General features: G+C 35.8%; 1 protein-coding gene and 1 pseudogene across 1 annotated transcript; both read left to right on the top strand.

The window, feature by feature from the left end:
* The first annotated feature begins 359 nt into the window (after positions 1-359).
* Positions 360-764, top strand: LOC141713957 (uncharacterized). The gene has a single exon (XM_074517514.1). The coding sequence runs from the start codon at positions 360-362 to the stop codon at positions 762-764; it is 405 nt and encodes a 134-aa protein (XP_074373615.1).
* Positions 765-11,244: 10,480 nt separating this feature from the next.
* Positions 11,245-13,794, top strand: LOC141711894 (protein LEAD-SENSITIVE 1-like; annotated as a pseudogene).
* The last annotated feature ends 7,150 nt before the right edge of the window (positions 13,795-20,944 follow it).

Here is a 20,944-nt window from a genome sequence, read left to right as displayed (position 1 = left end):
CTCCTGAACCTTAAGTATTGATGACTTAAGTTCTGACTTCAGTATAAGTGCTGATTTCAGTTAAGTACTGATTTGTTCTGTTTAAGTAAGATCTGAAAACTAAACATAAATCATATTAGACATGACATTATCAAATATATCTTACAAAGTTCCTGCACCATTTCAGAATTGAATAGAGGTTTAGCTCAGTCGCCCACCCGCAAGGGAATAGAGCAGTAGAAGCGGCGAATAAAGTAATCTTTCAAGGAGTAAAGAAGAGGCTGGGAGAAGCTAAAGAAAGATGGGCGGAAGAACTCCCTTGGATCTTATGGGCCTACCGAATGACCCCTAGGACATCAACGGGAGAAACTCCCTTCAGAATGGCCTATGGAACCGAAGCCCTGATTCCAGTCGAAGTAGGCTTGGAATCATATCGAACTGAAACCTACAATGTAGAAACTAATAGCTTCGGGCTAAGGGCGAACGTAGACTTATTGGAGGAAGAAAGAGAAGCCGCCCACCAAAAAAACATGAAATACTTGCTTCAAGCGGCACAACATTATGACTCCAACGTCAAGAAGAGGTCTTTTGAAGTCGGAGATCTAGTCCTTAGGGAGCTGGCCGCATCTATGCCGGCCAAACAAGGAAAGCTTCAGCCTAACTGGGAGGGGCCCTATAAGGTGATCGAGGTCGTTCGGCCCAGAACATACAAGCTTGAAACATTATCGGGCGAAGCAATCAAAAACACTTGGCACGCCAGTCGCCTTCGGAAATTTTATCAGTAAGAAATTTCTTTAAAGTTTGTACTTGAATTTTATATGAAGAATGTAAGCAGTTCGATTATAAATAAAGACGCATTTTCTGTCACATTTCTTTATTTACCAAAGTCGCGGCCGCATGAGTATTATCTGAGGGCGATCCCGAAGACGATAAACTCTTCGGCTGCCGCCCTTGTCTAATTTGTTAATGAAGCATGTAACATAAGGGGCAATCACCCAAAACTCAAACATCCTTCACTACACTACTATTATTTAATTTGCATGTGGAAAGGGCACACAAATGGCCTTAAGGGGCGAACATAAGATAAGCCCGCATCCTTCGCCCTTCCCTTTGTTCGTATGATATTATAGAAGTCCGAAGGAAACCCTGTCCAGGGGCAATCTTAGAAATGGACATGATCCCTCGGCCTCAATCACGATTGTATCTACAAAAGAATATAAAATAAAGACGGCCTGGTCCAGGGGCAATCCCGAAGAAGACCAGCCGAAACTTCTTATTGACCGAACGAACAATGACATGATGATTCAGGGGCAATCACTGAACGATCAGCATCCCTGTTCCTTCGCCCAAGTGCAGTAGAAGCATTAACAGCCCGAAGTCACCTTCGGCCTTTAACCCTCGGGGCCATAAGGGGTAGTAAGGCATTGTTAAAATTGCTAAGGCAAAAGCCGAAGATGCGATTCATTTTTGTTAAAATTGCTAAGGCAAAGGCCAAAGATGCGATTCATTTTATTAAAATTGTTAAGGCAAATGAAGCCGAAAATACAATTCATTTTATTAAAATTGTTAAGGTAAATGAAGCCGAAGATACAATTCATTTTATTAAAATCGTTAAGGCAAACTGATAAGGCCGAAGATGCAATTCGTTTTATTAAAATCGTTAAGGCGAATAGATAAAGCCGAAGATGCGATTCATTTTATTAAAATCTTTAAGGCAAATCGATAAGGCCAAAGATGCGATTCGTTTTATTAAAAGCGTTAAGGCGAATGGATAAAGCCGAAAATGTGATTCATTTTATTAAAATTGTTAAAGGCAAATCAATAATGCCGAAGAGGCGATTCATTTTATTAAAATTGTTAAGGCAAATGAAGCCGAAGATACAATTACTAAAATTGTTGACAAATAAAAGAAAACAATGCTGACGAAAGATGAAAGATGCATTAAAATATAAAAACCCGAAGGCTAGTTAAATTACAAAAGCTCGAAGGCAGGAGTATCGATTACAAAAAATAAAATTACAAGTCAAGAAGATGAACGAAGAAAGCCGCTGCAAGAGTTGGGTACGACCATGGAAACACCAATGGCAAACTTCGCAACAAGATCATCTTCCATCATGTCAAGCACCTCAGTGCTGAAAACCTAGGCTTGAGGGTCTTCATCCAAGAGCTCTTCGTCTTCGCCGGAGGAGACTGGAGGGGCTTCAACTGCAGGCTGACCAATAGGATCCTCCAAGTTGTCGTCCAACAACTGCTTATGGTCCCAGTTCAGGCCATGGGCCTTCTCCAGGACATAGTCAGCGCCGAACTGGAAGCAGCATTCCTCCGTCGGGTCCAGCTGCTTCTGCTTCTTCCGAAGCTCCTTGCGGAACCTCTTCAGCTGGACGTTCCGGTGGGAGATCCTCCGGTTCGCCTTCTCCAAGTCATTTTCAAGCCGGGACTTGTCCTCCTTCAGCTGGGTGGCCTGCCCGTCCAGCTCCTCTTTCTGGGTCTTCACCCTCCCGAGTTCCTCCTCGGCCGCCGTGGCCCTCCTCTCCAGCTCCTTCACCTCGGTCATCCGAGTCTCAATATCCCGAACTTTGTCCTCCATGGCTGCGGCCCAAGGAGCAGCCTGCAAAAAAGACAAGACAAAAGCATTAGAAAAAGGTGTCGAAGGAAAAAAGGGCGAGCGAAAGAAAAATTGAAGAAAAATTAAAAACATACCAGGGACAAAAAGGACAGAAGCTCAGTGCAAGCCTCGGTCGGAGAAGCCGAAGTAAAGGCCGACAGATCGGCCGGGAGCTGGAGGTTGTGGCACAGGTCTGAAGAAACCTCCTTTGTAGACTGCCTCGCCGGGTAGACGGTGTGGTCGGACGTCAGCACACCCCATCCGAGGAGATAGGACTGAACGATCCCCTCCCGGCTGCGAGTCCTCTAGGAAGGGTTCCCTTCCCTCACCACCACCGGCTCGTCCTCATCAGAGGCCGTTGGATCCTGACGAAGCGGCATGACCCTCTCCGCCTCGGGTCTCTCCTCCGAATCCCCGGAAGGATTCGGCGTGGCCTCTCCATCAGCAGCTTTCTTCTTCGCCGCCTCTTCTGCGGCCTTCTTTTCGGTCGTCCTGGCCTTCTTCCTCTCTATCAAGGCCTCTCTTAAAGACACTGAAATGTAACAGGATGCAAGTCAGCACGAGCATATATAGCAGAATGCATAAAAAGGACAAATTATGCAGGCGAACCAAACTAATTAAAGAAAGAACGAAGGAAGAAGTTTTGTTACCCCCACCCCACAAGCTGAGGAGCCAGTCTCTATCCCGAAACTCCTCGGGACCCAGCTTGCTCACGTTGACGTCTACCAGGGCCGCGTAGTCCTCCTTCTCCCTCTCTGTTAGGCTCGGAGCGAGGAGCAGCTAAGGGTTCACGTCCCTCCAGACGGACAATGGAGCCAATTTCCGACCACTCACAAAATACCAGTGAGTATGGGTCTGCTTGTTACTAGAGTTGGTGGTCGTCCAATCTGCCCGGCCAGCCCGACGAGCAATGGTATAAAATCACGGGCTCTTTCGGAAGTCATAACGCCACCAGAATAGCCTCGGAGTTGGGCGAACTCCGGCATGAAGGCACCTATTCTGGAAGCAGTTGATATGGATGACCCCGTTGGGATCCATCTTCCCCAAGGCGATCCCCATCCGTCTGAAGAGATACTTCACCATCTTCAGAATCGGCACTCTAAAGCCGCACTTGAACGCCGCCTCTGAGATCCCGACGGCACAGTCACCATACCCTTCCGGCACTCCAGGCGTGTCGTAAATCCGTTCGTTCTCCTTAGGGGCATAGAGCCAGAAGAAATTCTGAGGGACAAAGAAATCAGAATACATCTGAATTATCCTCTCCTTCGACAATTCCGACCGGTTATTCGCCTCCGGGTAATTCGCCACCGATCCAAAAAGATCCCGACCCGTTCTCTCGGGGCGAATAGAAGATGTTCCCACCAAAGTGCCCGACCTTGGGTCCCAAATCTCTGGGGGCAATTCGCTCGGTCCATGTCCCTGTATTTGGAAATATAGCGACATTAGTCCATGTACTCGGGACAAGACAAAGGAAAAATGAAAAATATTAAAAAGGCCGAGTACATGCCCCAGAACCGAGCGAACAGAAAAAAGATCTGGAGTCGGCTCCCGAAGGCTGTTCTAAAGGGCAAGTTCCCCGAAGGACGTTCTTGCCCCCAGAAAACCCTTCGCCTGCCATCTTTAAACTCCAAACCGCCCATCTGCCCCTGGGTCGGCTCCCGAAGGACGTTCTTAGGCCAAGAACCCCCCGAAGAGAGTTCTTGGCCAAAAAACGCCTCGCATGTCATCTTTAAACCCATGGGGGAACCCAGAAAAACTTCTATTTCCTACCCAGAAGTACCCAAAAAATTAAAAGACTCCAAAAAACACAACGCACGCGTAAAACCCAGAAATGTCCCATAAACTCAAAGCCCTGACAAAAGCCATTGAGCCCACATGCAAACACCGTAAAACACAAAAAATTGCATGCAAATGTAAAAAGCAACTGAAAAGCAAGAAAAGGGACTTACTGGAAAGACGGAGTTGTTATTGCCCGTGATTGAAAAACTCGCCGCAGTTCGTTGCTGTGTGTACAGAAACTGGAAATGATAAAAAGAAAAGGAAATGCAAAAATAAGCTTTATATAGGCGCCTAAAATGAATTTGGAAAGGCGACATTTGGGGGTTTTTAAAATAGACGTCCCAGATTAAAACAGTTGAGATTCAACGGCTGAGATTGAACCATTGAACGACGTGCCAACAGCTGTCGCGTTAATGCACTACAAGTTCCCACAAGCTTGCCACGTGTACGACCAAAGATCGAGGCGGAATAGAAGCAGTCACCCTAGGGTTTCTTCACCCCAATATGGGCCGAGACCGGTGTCCGTCGGCCGGCCCGAAGGCCCAGCCGAAGGACAGGGACATGTTGGATATAGGCCCAACAAGGCCCATCGAACGAAGGCCCAATGTGTAATTAAGCTACTAGGCCGAAGGTCCTTCAGGCCCGCGAGATGAAGGCCCATGAAAGTCCCAGACCAAGGCCCACTCTTCTTCCAGACCGTTGGAAAGGGCAAGGGACATAACGCCCCCTTTTTCACTCCCTCCTTTATGATTAGAAACGGATGAACATTCATGGCAGAATTGGGTATAAAAACCCTTGTGAAGTAAGACAAAAGACACACATTCTCGCATACACTCTGCTTTTCTTGTATTATTATCACACCCTTAGAACTAGATTCTTATTTTCACACCGGAGGTGAATTGGGGGTACAAACCCTCGCATTCTCTTCACTTTCAGGTATCAGCCGAAGCCACCTTCAAGGCAGCCGAAGCCTGTTCAAGCTTTTGAAGGAATCTGAGCGTAACAGGTAGATTATTTGCAGATAGATCATTGAGTGTGTTTATCATTGTAAAGTATTGCTGATTGTGCTAAATGGAACTCAGCCTATAAGGCGACTGATTACTTATAAGATAGCCGATGATGAGCATTCAGCTGTTGATCAATAGGTTTGTCAAAATATGTCCACGTAGATCTTTTTAAAATGCATTAGATTTTATAACTTGAAAGTTATGTATGTAACATGTATTAGAAATTTCTGAAGGATTTCTTCTGTAACGAAGTAATATAGAGTACTAATTTGATATTTGCAGCCATACTGGTGAGAGAGTGTATTTGCTGATAATTAAAAATATGGAAAAGACTACATTTTCTAATCACCGAAAGGTGAGGAGAATAAGAAAAAGACAGGTAAATATTCATTCCTACAATGTATGCTAGAGAGGAAATCAGACTCTGCAATTTGTTCACCAAACCTGCCTGCCACTGCCAGTTCTGTATTTGCCCCCTTCTTATCTCATCAGAATATACACTTTTGAAATGGAATCAGTACATGCATGGTTGATAGAAAAGCATCCCGGAAGTCATGCACGATATCAGATTCATGAAACAAACTAATTGATTTCGAGTTCGGATGTTTTTAATTAAATTAAGTCACTCGAAGACTAAATGCATTCAAATTATCACTAAACTCGGCTTAAGATAGTGAAACAAATTTACTTTGCAAGTTAGAACAGGAATATAGCGACTACTCCAATAAAAACCAATTTAAAATAGAAACTAGAATCCAAATAATTTTATTTTTAAATTACTTCGAAATATAACATATATGGTATGCAAATCCTTTGTTGAGAGATGTCGAAAAATATAGTGAAATCGGATTTAAAAAAAACTTACGGTTTGACGGGAAAAATCAAATTAAAAACGGAGGGGAAAAACTTAAATAAGTGGGTGTGTAAAGGTGCAGAGTAATTGGGTGGGGTGATCTAAGGGGACCATTAGATTAGGTTCATCTAGTGGCTTAAAATTAGTTTCTAGTTTGTATTTTAATTTTAAGGGTAAAATTCCACAGTCACGGTTGACTCCACGTGTTGGGAGCCAACAGAAAAAGACTTCCGCAATGTTTCAAGGCGGAAGACTTCCGCAATGAAACAATGCGGAATACTTCTGCAATGTTTCAAGGCGGAAGACTTCCGCAATGAAACAATGCAGAAGAATTTTGTTTTTTTTAATTATTTAATAATATGTGCTTTAAATATGTTTCTGATTTAAATATATTTATAATTTAAAACAAAAATAATATTTATATTTTAAAACAATTATGTTATTTTTTAAAAATAAAGTACTTAATAAAATTTAAGAAATAGATTTATATTGAATTAAACATTGAATAAAATTTAAAATAAAAAGAGAACCACTTCCCTTACTTACCATCATATTAGTTCGAGGGACGTATACCCGGGTATCAAGCTCCAGTTGGTGTGACAACTCCAGTTGGTCACCCAATACGGTTTCGGATTATCAAGCTCCGTATGGGTAACAGCACGACCAGTAATAGGCAGCCCCAAGATCATGTAAACATCCTCCAATGTAATGGTCATCTCACCGAATGTGAAGTGAAATGAGTTAGTCTCTGGCCTCCACTTCTCCACCAGTGCAGTGATCAAGCGAATATCATTCTGCGGAACAACCAAGGGGTTAACAAACACCCCGAAACCCCAGCCTGTAAGCAAATGTATCTGCTCCTCATCCAATACCCAGTTACCCATGTTAGCAGTCAACTGTCTAACATCGAGCATCTCCCTCTCACCCCCATGCCATATAAGAGTACTAATGTGATCATCCTGCATGGTCAGCAATGATCGATCCATAGACCCGCATTCCATATTCATTTTATCTGCAATTTTCAAAATAAGAATTATTTCAGTTTGATATTATAATGCACAAATAAGGGCAGAATAACAAGCAACTAAACAAATAACTGCACAAGCGACAAGCGAAACCAATTTATGGGTTCCAATTTATATAGAAATTCAAAACTTCTTATCAGCAATCTATCTACTCATCAGCATGGAAACATACAATTAAAACTAAAAAAGTGAAAAGACGACAAGCGAAACCAATATAGGTCGAGATTCACTATAAGCATTTCCATTTCCAAATTCCGCATTAGACTGTGCAAACTAATATTAATTAAATGCACTACACTGCACAAGCTCAAATTATATGATCCAAAATGCAATTCTTATCAACGTACTTATAAGCACCAAAACATCCAACTAAAAATAAATTAACGAAAACACAATCATAACCTTAAATTTATTACTAAACCTTCCATTTTCAGGAACTACATTTCACCGCGCAATTCACTACAATTAACTAAACTTAAAAACTTTCCCCCCTATATAAATTTAACCTAATTATTCGAATGAAATTCACAACTCAAAATTAAACCTAAACTAATTTCTCAACTAGTTTATTTGACCTAATTAATCCTAACCATAATTGTTATAAAATCCAAAATTCAACCCAAATTCGAATTAAATCACCACAAATAATGAAGAACATAAAATTTGAACTAAAAAGAATCAAATCAACATATAATTCGAACTAAAAAGCATAACATCAACATTTAATTCGAAATAATCCTAACCCTAATTGTTAAATAAACCTAAATTCGAATTAAATCACCAAAAAAATCAAGAACACAAAATTCGAACTAATAATCATCAAGTCAACATATAATTCGAAACAAATTTAAAAAAAATCAAGTACATCATGTGTGTGTATAATCAAGAACAATCTTGTGTGTGTATGTGTTTATAGTCGTATATATACATACATCTCGTGTGTGTATACGGTGTGTGTGTGTGTGTGTACGGTGTGTGTGTATACGGTGAGAAAAACAAACCTCAGAAAATCGAGGAGGGAGAAGAATAATAAATCGCCTGAAAATAACCTTGAAATCGCCTGAAATCGGTGTGGCTGTGTGTGTTTTTAGTGTTTTAATTGAATGAAAACTGTTAACAGTCGCTGGTTGTGTTTATCAGTTAACGACTTCCGCAATGATTCATTGCGGAAGTATTAAGGGCAAAAGGGTAATTTCGATTTATCCGCAATAATTCATTGCGGAAGTCTCTTACCTTCCGTGATTCATTGCGGAAGTCAGGAGCCCTTACGCAATGAATCATTGCGGAAATACGGGTTGGCTCCTAAATAGATCCCAACCAACCATGGTTGGGAAGGGCACCCTAATTTTAATTTCTATTTGTTCATCTCTTTATATATATCTATATCTAAACTATATTATAATAGATGAAATATTAAAAGTTTGATAGTCGATCAATCGCTACTTGCTGAAATTACATAATTACCCTCACTTAATTATTCTAACTCTAATTATTAGGTCGATCAATTCTAATTCTAATTATAATTGATATTGAAGTCAACTTACTCTATTGTTTTACCAATTTTAATTTTATTTTATAGAACTCTATATCATTATAATTTATATTAAATTCAATTTCTTCTATCAATTTATATTTTAATTCATATCGAATTCTATATTATTTTAATTTGCTACTTCAAGCTAAATTAAATTTAAGCAAACTAAATATAATTATTAAGGTTTAGTTGATATATAATGTGAATCGAGTTAAGATAAAATAATAATACTATCAATTCTCCTAAAAAAATTATACTAATGAACTTCGATAAATAAAATAATATATTTTATTTATCTTGGACAAAAAAAATACATTATATAATTGATTCAAACTAACACAAAACTAAAATAAATATACAATTCGACCAACAAAAATAAAACTATATATAATAATTATTCAGTGTAAACAAAATTATCTTATTGATCCACACTTTAAAAAAAATAAAATTAAACTAAAATAATTAGTTTGATTTGGTCGATGTATTGAGCATCAGACTAAAATAAAATAATGTAAATCGCTGATCCGAGATAAATCAAATTAATATTAGATTAAGTATAATTCGTATCTATTGATGTGAACTAAAAAAATCAAATTTTAATTAAAACATAAATATTATTTATAGAATTATCAGTAAAACTATATTGTTTAATCATTAACATTGTCTTTTTCAAATATCTTTTATAGAATTATAGTTAATCGATTAAATAATCACCATGCTAAAATTATATTTTTTTAAGTTCCCAACATGATGGAGACATTATATTTTTACCCATAATAAAATAATAATTTCTTTATAATAATATTTCCCCCTTACTAATATTATCACTTTAAATAAGTTTAAATGTTCTAAAACGTTATGAATATATACGCCTACTAATATAATTATTATAAATTCATATCATTTAAAATTTTAAATGAATAAAATTAAGAATTGAATTCAAAATTTTTTTAAAAAATCCGTGTGATGTGATCCGTGCATTACACGGGTTTTAAACTAATATATATATATATATATATATATATATATATATAAGAAAATTTAAATAGAATTCAATTTAAAAATAAATAAATTATTCATTAATACATTATTCCCGAGTATTCAAATACAAATCTAGTTTTAATTAAGTTTAGTATATAATCGATCACTTCCATTTAACTAATTAACTAGTTTAAATTTATTTTTAAATTTGACTTTTAAATATTTTTTTGAAATATGACTTCAAAATGTTATTAAACAAGTTTGAGCTTGCAATCATCTCCAACTCAAATCATCTCCAACTCAAATCACAACCTCAAAGAAGTAAAGTGATAAAAGTGATTTAAAAAAAAAGTAAAGTGATAAAAGTGAAGCGAACTGTGTATTTTATTTTATTATAAATCTTAACATACATCCTAATTTACTACAAATTCATTACCAGATGTTTGAGGTTCTTAACCTATAGCTTTTAATTCTTCCTTGCTATTAATCCTTCCTCGATTAATACTTCCTAAATAAAATAAAAGCTTTTATTTATTTAAATCAAGTATCTTTAATGTAAAAAATAATTAAAAATTAGTAATATTATAAAATAGTTCAAATACTTATTATAGATATATTCAATCAAAAATTTAAATTTAAATTTATTAAATATTTACACGCTTATTATAATAAATTATTAAATAAATAATATATAATAAATTTATACATTTGTTAAAAGTATTTGCTATTAAAATTTTATTTTGTAAATAGATGGTTGTGTTTTCTTGTTGCAAATTACTAGAAAATGTTATTTAATCTTAGAAAAAATTATTTACTTTTTAATAAAGAACTTTTTTATAATTGAGTAATCTAAGTAGTAAAGTAAATGAAGCAGAATAAAATAAAATATAGTTTAAAACCAAAAAAAATGTTATTTTGGATTTAGGAAAGATGAAGAAATGTTACACATATATGTGAATTTTGATCGAAACATAATTTTTTAAAAGAATTGAAGGCCCTCCACTCTAGAATAGTAGAAGTATGATATAACAAATAAATATCCACCCATAACAATAATCAAGTCAAGTCTAAGATATAAGTGTTCTCGTGGAAAAGATAGTCGTGAGTTTGTAATGAATAAAGACTCTTGTCAAAAATTTATTATTTGCTCCATGTACTTTTAATATCTCTTAGTATTAATTATATATATATAATATTTAAATTCATTTGTTATGGAAATGTATTATGTATAGTATAAGCCAACAAGTTTTGGTAGTAAAAAGCTAAGAATGGGCCTTTATTCAAAATCCAAATTAATTTCTTTGAAACAAACAAAATTACAAAAGGGATGGGCTTTCTTGTTCATCTGGACTGGATCAGTTTTGGCATCAATGTATGAATATTATTAATTCAACTGTCCCGAGACCCAAGAAGAATAAAGTCATCACGCGGCACTAGCCTCCCGCTGTCTCTTTACTTAAGCACGAAGAATCATTTGGGCCCGACAAAAGGGTACAAAAGTAAATTAGGTATTGCGTTAACCTTTTTCAATTCGTATAACAAACTACTTCATCATCTTGAAAGATATCTTTGTGAATTATTCTGCAAAAAAGAGAGATAAAACCGAGCCGAGCGAGCGAGAGAGAGAGAAAGAGAGCGAGAGAGAGATGGGGTTGCTCTCAAACAGGTATTATTAACATTTTTTTTGTAATTTTGCAATTACGTCGCAATTGTCGTTGTTTTTGTATTAAAATAACTGTGTTTCAACATAACAGAGTAGATAGAGACAGCCTTAAACCAGGCGATCACATCTATTCTTGGCGTTCCGCTTACATCTATGCTCACCACGGTATGCTTTTTATATATGTATTCTTAATTCGTTTTTGGGGGCTGTTTGGATCACGTGATTCTAACTCGGTATATGATGAGATTTTAAGTACAAACGATACCTTACTTACATTCTTATTTTTAACTAGTAGATGTGATATAGGCATATTAGTTTAGGTTTCTATATTGGGGGAAAATCAACTTTTTTCGACACAGGGTTTCACATATGTAACCTGATCGATCCACAATTTGATATCCGTGTTGGGGTATATTACTGTATTAGAGTAACCAATTATCATGTATTTTTCCGAATATTGTAAGTGTGTATTTCTAGCAATTGGCAAATTGTGAAGCAATGTGTGTATACTGTGTCTATTTGGCATAGGTCTAATTGGAAAAGTTATGTTCTTTTTAATGTTCTCCCTATTTTGTGGCTTCATTGTTGATGGATTATGTGCTAAACCCAAGTGTTATTTTTAGATCTAATAAAGACTTGTGATAGGCTTTTCGGCTTTTCCTAATCCGATTTTGATAATAAAGATTAGCAGTGGCTAGATCGTTGGATGTTGCTTTACTAGTATCGCAAAATTGGTACAACTTATGGTTGGCCAGTAGACTAGCATAATTTATTGATTCAGAAACGTAGTGTTCTCTGTGATATTGTTTGTGAAGCGAAATCACTAGAATTCTTTTAAAGGTACCCCGGGAAGGAGAAGATGCAGAACATGAACCGGGATGAATAATTTGTTGAAATTGATAAATATGTATTGTTTGTATAGGGATATCTGAATGTAGTGTTTTTTTTGAAGAATGGATTGTAATCATGTGAACAAAATTGAAGGTGGAACAAATGGTTGAATTGAAAAAATACAAAAGAGTGTAAATTTATGATGACTTGTGAGATTTGTTGAGAAATGAGAATTATGGCATAAACATGTTACGGTTGAACTTGAACTAACCTAACATTGAGTCATGGACATACCACGTAGTGATTATGACCATGATCACTTTAAGGAACCTTTTATAGGTGATAGTTAGGTCATTATTATTACTCTTAAGTGTGTTGTTTCTTTTCTTCTTTAGAATATTAACTTTCTATATATTCTGATATCTTTTCCAGTTTCATCATTGCCTTTTTTCCCTCATAATAATTCCAGGAGATAACATCCTATTTTTTCATATTCATCAGGCATCTATGTTGGGAATGATAAAGTAATTCATTTCACCAGACATGGCCAAGAAGTGGGCACGGGAACTGTGTTGGACCTCCTTTGGTAAGGCTCTGGTCCAGCCCGGACTTACGTTCCTTGTGACACGTGCATCCCACCGCTAGAAGGCCATGGGTTGTCTCTTCATGTTTAAATTGTTTTCTTGGAGGAGGTATCCTATACCGTTTCGAGTATGCAGTCAGCCACGCTCTCTTTCTTGCAAAAGCACGTGGTGGAACTTGTACTCTAGCAGTCTCTGATGAAGGGGAAGCTGTAGTCCAAAGGGCAAACTACCTGCTTAACAATGGATTTGGGTGCTACAATGTATTCAAGAAAAATTGCGAAGATTTTGCTATTTATTGCAAGACAGGCCAGCTTGTTCTGGAAAGCTCAATGGGTCAGAGTGGTCAAGCAGTATCTATAATCGGGGGACCACTTGCTGCGGTCCTATCGACACCATTACGCCTTGTTACTACAAATATTTATGGAATGGCTGCAACTGCTGTAGGAATGTACTGTGTCAGCCGCTATGCTGCTGATATAGCATGAGGAAGGATGTGGTGAAGGTTTCCGCAGAAGATCTGACTAGGAGGCTTGCTATTGGTGCACTGCAGGTTATCGAGCCAAGTCTCCCAGCTTTGCCTTCTTCAGTTAGATAAGTATTGCTAATGCTTTCACTGCTACTGATGGCTGGCTAATAATCTGCTGTAAAAGACATTGTTTGTATTATGTTATTTGAGTTGTTATGCATGTGATGTGGATCTTTAATTTTCTTTTTTATTACGTACGGGCGAGAGAAGATTGGTGAGAGAGCTGAGAAGCAATAGCTTCATCACCGAAGCCTCTATGCTTGTGTACGTTTTACCTTGTGGTTTTTAAAAGCATTATCTTCACTAGTAACCGAAGCACCTATGCTAGTTTACCATTCCGGTTGTGGTGTCTGTTTCTGTGCTGAGTGTGTTAATTGTACCTTGTACCATTCTGGTGTAATAATACTAATACATATCATCAACCGTAGTATTCTGGTTCTTGTTCACGTGGAACTAGCGCAAAAAACTTAACAAGCTCAAATTAGAAAGTTCCAAACTTAGAATTATTTTCATCGATAGATAATTTCATGGTACAATAGTTAAGCATACAAAAATACGCCACTATAGTATGTTGACTCTGTTCACACACAATACAGAAACGCTAGTAAGGTTTCGTACAGGTAACTTTCCAAAAGATTAGTGGTTTTCATGCAAGTAACATATTAATATCAACCCAAACTTACTTGGTAACTTTTCAAAAGATTAGTGTTTTTCATGGAAGTAACATATTTAATATCAATCCAACTTACTTGTAATATATACAGACCATATTCTTAGTTTACATAATAGGAGACTATTTTCATGAAAATTATCGATTTAGTACACAATAAATATAGTGACTGAGATATAACAGTTATGAAATATATGATTTTTTATAAAAAAATATTAGAATAGAGTGTGTTGGCTAGCATTTTCAAAATAGATTAATTGGTTACCATTTTGAGTATATGAGGGGATCCTCAAAATTTAAAGCTTTTCTATTAAAATGATGAAAGCCAATTGATTGTAATGCCAGAAAGTTTGCAGACTTCGGATAATTGACATCCCTGGTCAACCTGCATATTGCTCAATAGCAAGCTATTAAAAGGTCAATTAAATTAAAAGAAAGTGTAAATTTTGTGCAGAAATATTATCGTTATAATTATTATTATAGTAACACAGTATGCCACTGTAGACTGTAGGTTTCATACAGAAAATCAGAGATAAATAATTATTCAAATCAATAAATTAAAATTGGAACTCCAAATTTTCAAAACGTATCCATATTCCAGTATAATCCAGTATGACGCAATCCACTGTAAATTGCAAAATACAAACTATGAAAATGCTAGCATATATAATTGGATAATATTTGATGAAAATGTATTGAAAAATGTATTTCTTTTATATGTCCTCCAACCTATAAATACAAAAACTAGGAAAATTCTAGAATAACTTAGTATTTGATGAAAATTTATTGAATATTTTTTCTTTTATATTTTCCTCTAATCTATAAATAACACATTATTATCAGTTAATCACACAATTATTTTACCTCCCTAAAACATAATTTAAAAATAATTAATTACAGACTGTGAAATTTACCACCCTACCCCTACTCTTCATAACAATGTCCAGTCGCAACCGCCGCCGCAACTACTACCACAATTCCCGGCGGCGCTACACAACCGCCACCATTCACCACCCGCCGTCAACGAACCAACCAAATCGCGAATAACATCTGCACTTTGTTCGCGACTGTTTAATCGCTGCTATTATCGCTCTTATTATCATCGCTCTCATTTCTATCTTATCGTCGCTGATTATTCGGCCGAGGACACCGCGATTCACCGTCCTCTCTGCCACCGGCGTCGCCGCCGTCAACGAAACTTCATCGGAGTTCAAGGCGGCGTGTAATCTCTCTGTGCTAGCTTATAATCCGAACGGTAATCTCGTGATCTGGTACAAGAAGCTTGATGTGTTAATACTGTACGGCTCCGATTACGAGTTATCGGAGACTCGATTAGCGCCGATGTTCAGAGAAAGCGCAATCAGACTGTGCTGAGTGCTCGATTTGTGAGTGATGACGTGGATGTTGATAAAAACGTTATTGAAGGTTTTGGCAAGTGAGTTGAGGCGTGGAGTGGTGACTTTTAGGGTTAGGATTTTGGCGTTGGTTAGGTTTAAGAGAGGGAAATGGCTGACTAAGAGTTATCTCGTGAAGGCTGATTGCAATGGAGTTGACATCAGGTTTTCTAACGCGACTGGAGTGGGAATTTGATTGAACCTAGCAGACAATGCGAGGTAGATATGAGTTAGAAAGACAACAGTTATAGGAAGCTTTGTATGGCAATGTACTTCCATTGTTGTGACAAAAGTGATGTATAAAACATGAAATTCGAATCGAATTTAGTGAAATTGATAGTTTAATGACCTAGTGTGTTGATGAATTTGTTTCTGCTTTTGTTACGGTTACTGAATGGCAAACTACACATAATATTAGCACATTATACCATCTGTTTCTGTTCAGGGTGTCCTGCAAGACTGGATTGTGGAATGCAGCACCTTAAATTGGCTGTGCTTGCCACGTTGCTGTTAGCGTATTACTAAGAGAAGGTGATATTGTTTCCTTCATAGTTTTTACTTTAACCACAGAACAAACAATTCTTACACTTACAGTCTAGTACATTAACTGATAATCTTCTAAATTTTGCTTTGATTATAGTTGTTTAAATGTTCAATTTAACTTGTCAATGAAGAGGTATATATTATTGTCATTGCTCGTTAAATTGTAATTGTTGCATCCCAGCTAGTAGAATGGAGGATTAGCAAGCTTTCTGCTTCTGTGTTGTAGTTTCTAGGTTTCTTTATTTAGTTTAATGTTATGATACTGGAATACTAGTCAAAGAATGATTTTAGTGCATAAAGTGAAAGGTTCTTTGTGAAAACATAAGGTTTAGACTTCATATTTCCCTTAGTTTTCGATTGTATTCTGCAATGTAATGTAGTTTTGGGTGGATTCTTTAGATAAATGAATCCTCAGTCCACAACTGATCAAATGAAGTGTTATTGTCACATAGATTCCATTTAAACCCACCTGTTTGATGATGGATTTTAGGCAAAGTCTTGTTCGGGTAAATTGTAAGATATATAAATTATATTCTTCTAGGTTTTTGTATGATGTGCGCCGCACGAAACCAGAGATTACTACTTGGATTGTTTGCTAGCTCGAGGAAAATATGGTGATAAATCAGTGTATTTGTGTAGGGAAAATATACAAAAATTACATAGAAGGACAAGAAGTTCTTCAACATTTAAATAGCAATAATAACCTTTAATTGCCGATTTTACTTTTATAGTTGAGCTATCATAAAGAGCCTGAAGTGTAGACAAGGCCAAATGATTCTACATCGACCTACAAGCCTATCTTTTTTTATCTGATCTTAGTGTCAGCTAGATGCTCTAGAAGTTGATGCTCGAAGTTGCAGTTTTCATTTGATAGTTGTGGCATTTAATTTAACAGAAATAGAATATCAATTTTTTTTATTCTGGTGAATCTAGAATATGTGATTAGTTCAGTATGTGGATTCTAATTTTAGTTAGTATATCCTCAATTGTAGTTTATCTTCCAGAAGTTAGCCACATTTGGCAATTTTTATAGTGTATTAAATTAATGTATCGTAGTGTTTCTTTGTATAAACCGCGTGCTTCCAGAGAGATAATACAACTAAAAATTGTTTCAAGGGACTAACTATTGTCATAAAATATAGATACCGAGCAAGGCCAAGAAACAACCCTAGCTTCTCCATGCCCAATCATCTGTAGCTGTAAATGTCTTGACTACAAGGATAATGTCTAATTGGATCCGTGATATAACAAACCAAACCAGTTTATGGAGCTCTTGCCATTTATACTTTCCAGGTTCTGAAAATCCATTGAGTGTGTGTATAGTCTTTTTTTGCTGCTTCACTACAAGTGTGAAATTGGTTCTGTCAATAAATCTTGAGGGGCTGGCCGTTGAGTAGGAATTCATGTATATACCTGGTTAGGGAATAATTTGGTTTAAATCCATATTGCTAGATTTAATTTATGAATGATGCTCAGTAATTATCTATGTTGGTGGGGGATGATTTCCCTGTGCTATGTAATATTCTAATTTCTGAAATCTGAGAACGTGACATGTGCAAATTTTACTCAGAGAAATGAATTGATGGTGTGGCAGTTTGACACAAGTAATTGATCTATGCTATCAATTTTTTAAGTCTTTGAATGATATGTATTGCTTGAGATGGGCTTTAACATGATCCTTTCTCAATATCACTTCAGTTGCTGCCTAGTTGGTCATTGATTTCAGTATGGCTGGCTGAGAAAAGAACAGTGCAAAACCAGAAAGCGCTATGATAACTACAATCGCTTTTTAATGGTGAGTCCTACATAACAGCGATTTTGCTTAAAACTTATTCAGATAAAAAAAATATGAAGTATAAGCTTACACTTTTCAATAGGTTGAAAAGTATATCTGTTTACAATCTACTCCTGATTGTGTCAAAGATAGTTTGCGGCAAATATTGATTCATGTTCTAGTTGTTTCCTCCTCTAACTTCACTCTCTTCAAAAATTTTGCTTCTGCCTTTCTGGGAGGACTACTATCCGCTCATTTGATGCGTTTGTTGTCTTTGAGCAAGTGTTCAAGTGAACCTGGCTGGCAGTCGGCTATGGAAAATGAGGGGAGGTGATAGGACATGGGAAATAAAACTTTATGTTTGTTTAGAACGACTATAATTATTTTACAAAATAAATTTTGTTACTCATTTTCTCCATATTTATTCTTTGAAATAGTCCCATGATCCATGAACAGATTTTGATAATTTTCTAGTTTACTTTGGGGAATTAACACCTCCTTCACAAAAACTGTAATATTGGTTCTGTCAGTAAGCTAATTGCCAGGGATGCCTCGAGTGATTTAAAAAACTAGAGTAATCGGCAGTTTGTAACCCACTTTTATTTTCATTTTTGTGATTTGGGTGTAGATTATTTTCTTTGTCAACATACACCCCATAAAATTAATTTCGTTTCTATTTGCACCCCATTGACGACTTTTTATCCAAGATACTTTAATGGAAGCGGCAGTATTTCAGTAAATTACTAATTAAAACATAAGAAAATAAGAGTAATTGACACTTTATAACCCATTTCTTTGAGCGTTTTTTCAATTCGGGTATATTATGTTTCTTTGCAAGTTACACCTTTAACTTTAAATTTCGCTTTGTTTTGCACGCTTGAACCTTTTAACTTTTATATCAAGGGTAAAATCGGATATTTAGGGTCTCCAAGAACAAACCACCGAATCCTTAGATTTTCCAGTCCAAACCAACAAATAAATACACGAATCTGTTGCAAATAACAAGCAAAAGCTATCTGTAATATCAAATTTAATAAAAAATTCCCGAAAATTAAACTCCCAATTCGAAATAAGAATCCTAGAATCGAGTTTAATTTTTATTTTAGCGGATACAAATCGGCATATTAAATATTCGATCCAGGATTCGATCCAAATTTGATATTACAGATAACTTTTGCTTGTTATTTGCAAATGGGGCTGAGCATTCGGTCGGTTCGGTCACCGGACCGAACCGAATAGACTGAAAAATTGAATTATCATTTTTTCATGGATCAAACCGGACCGAAATTGTATTATAGACCGGACCGAACCGAAATAATTCGGTTCGGTCCGGTTTTGGACCAAACGAAATGATTTTTTTTAAAAAAATAAAATAGTAATAAAAATTTCAAACTAAAAACATGAACTCTAAAATATAATTAAAGTAAAGTGATATGTAGAGTTCTGTCAGTGTATAAATATAATTACAAATTAAAAATTATAATTATAATTTTTTTAAAAGAACCAGACCAAACCGATTTTATTTCGGTCTATTTGGTTCGGACCGAATAGAACAAATTTCTGAAAAATCAGGACTGAACCGAACCGAATTAGTATGGTTCGGTTCAGTTTTTCGGTTTGGTTCGGTTTTGCTTAGCCCTATTTGTAATCGATTCATGTATTTATTTGTTGGGTTGGACCGGGATATCTAAGGATTCAGCGATTTGTTCTTGGAGATCAGAAATTTTCGATTTTACCCCTGATATAAAAATGGGTGCAAAACAAAGTGAAATTTAAAGTTAAATGTGCAACTTGCAAGGAAACATAATATAGACTCGAATTGAAAAAACGCCCAAAAAAATGGGTTATAAAGTGCCAATTACTGTTATTTTCTTATTTTAATTAGTAATTTACTGAAATGTCCTCGATATCGTTAAAGTTAACGGTCATCTTGGATGGAAAGTCGTGAATGGGGTGCAAATATAAGAGAAATTAATTTTACGGGGTGCAAATTGGCAGAAAAAATAATGTAGAACCAAATCGCAAAATTGAAAATAAAAGTAGGTTACAAACTGCCAATTACTCAAAAAAATATTGATGTTTGTATATAGGCTACAAAGTTGTCAGTATTACATGTGTATCCCTCTCAGTACTTTAAGATTTGCTGCTATATTTACCTTACATCTATTATCAGTTTATCACCCTTAAATTAGAGTCTTTCTTAGTATTGTCCCTATAGAGCACATCTGAAGACTTTAACTTGCTCTAGATATTTGGAGAAGTTTTACATTGGAATGCAGGGGTGTTATTTCTAAAAGAATATGCAGTACATAAAGTATATTTTATACTAAAAATAGTTAAAGAAAGAGAGTGGATCAAATTTAATATCGTGTGCGCTGTTTAGAGCTACGAACCCCTCATTTTAGGAAAGTACTCGTTTTTAACCCCCAATAAATAAATAATTCAGATTGGATAAATACTGCTACGAACTGAGCATCATATTAATGGGGAACGAGATGCTATCTGAATACTAATGTCTTACATGCATAAATTCAGGTAATCCGAGTACTCGTTTTTAACCCCTCATCCGATCCGAGTTCCGAGTTTCAGAGTCAAATCAAATTAGACTTATTCATATTTTTAATGTATTTGTTATTTTAATAATATTAAATAATTATTATTACTATATAAATAAAGTATAATTACTATTAAATTCTAAATTTTAACACATGTACATTAAAATATGAATGAATGGATTTAATATAAGAGATTTTTTTTTAAAAAAATATCCGATTTATTCTCCGAGTACTCATTCCAAATACTCTCCGAATTTTCGATTACTCATTTTTTTTGAAACAAAACTGAGTCAAACTGAATTCCGATTTTTACAACCTTGGAAATACCTAGATTCTCTTTGAAGTGCAATATACCGGTTAATAGTTTATTACTTTAATTTGATAAACTAAATACAGTGACATACCCTCCAATCTCCAATCTCCTTGAGCTGCACAATCCAATCGCAATGACTAACGGTAAGTTGAATACAATATATTATGTATTAATTGTATATCCATCTGTATATATATATATATGTATCTATATAATCCATTTTCTTCTTAATTTTTTTGTGTGTGAATACTAGTTTTTGAGAGATATTGGTAATCACATAGGATTACATAAGTTTATATATATTTGGTAGATGCCCTTTAATTGAGAG

Source organism: Apium graveolens, chromosome 3, assembly GCF_009905375.1.
Source record: "Apium graveolens cultivar Ventura chromosome 3, ASM990537v1, whole genome shotgun sequence".
Taxonomy (NCBI): Eukaryota; Viridiplantae; Streptophyta; class Magnoliopsida; order Apiales; family Apiaceae; genus Apium; species Apium graveolens.
The sequence above is the reverse complement of the archived record's forward strand: the minus strand, read 5'-3'. Positions and strand labels throughout refer to the sequence as shown.

Bases quoted from the DNA above. Each gene is read 5' to 3' on its own strand.
- LOC141713957 (XM_074517514.1), top strand. From the start codon at position 360: ATGGCCTATGGAACCGAAGCCCTGATTCCAGTCGAAGTAGGCTTGGAA.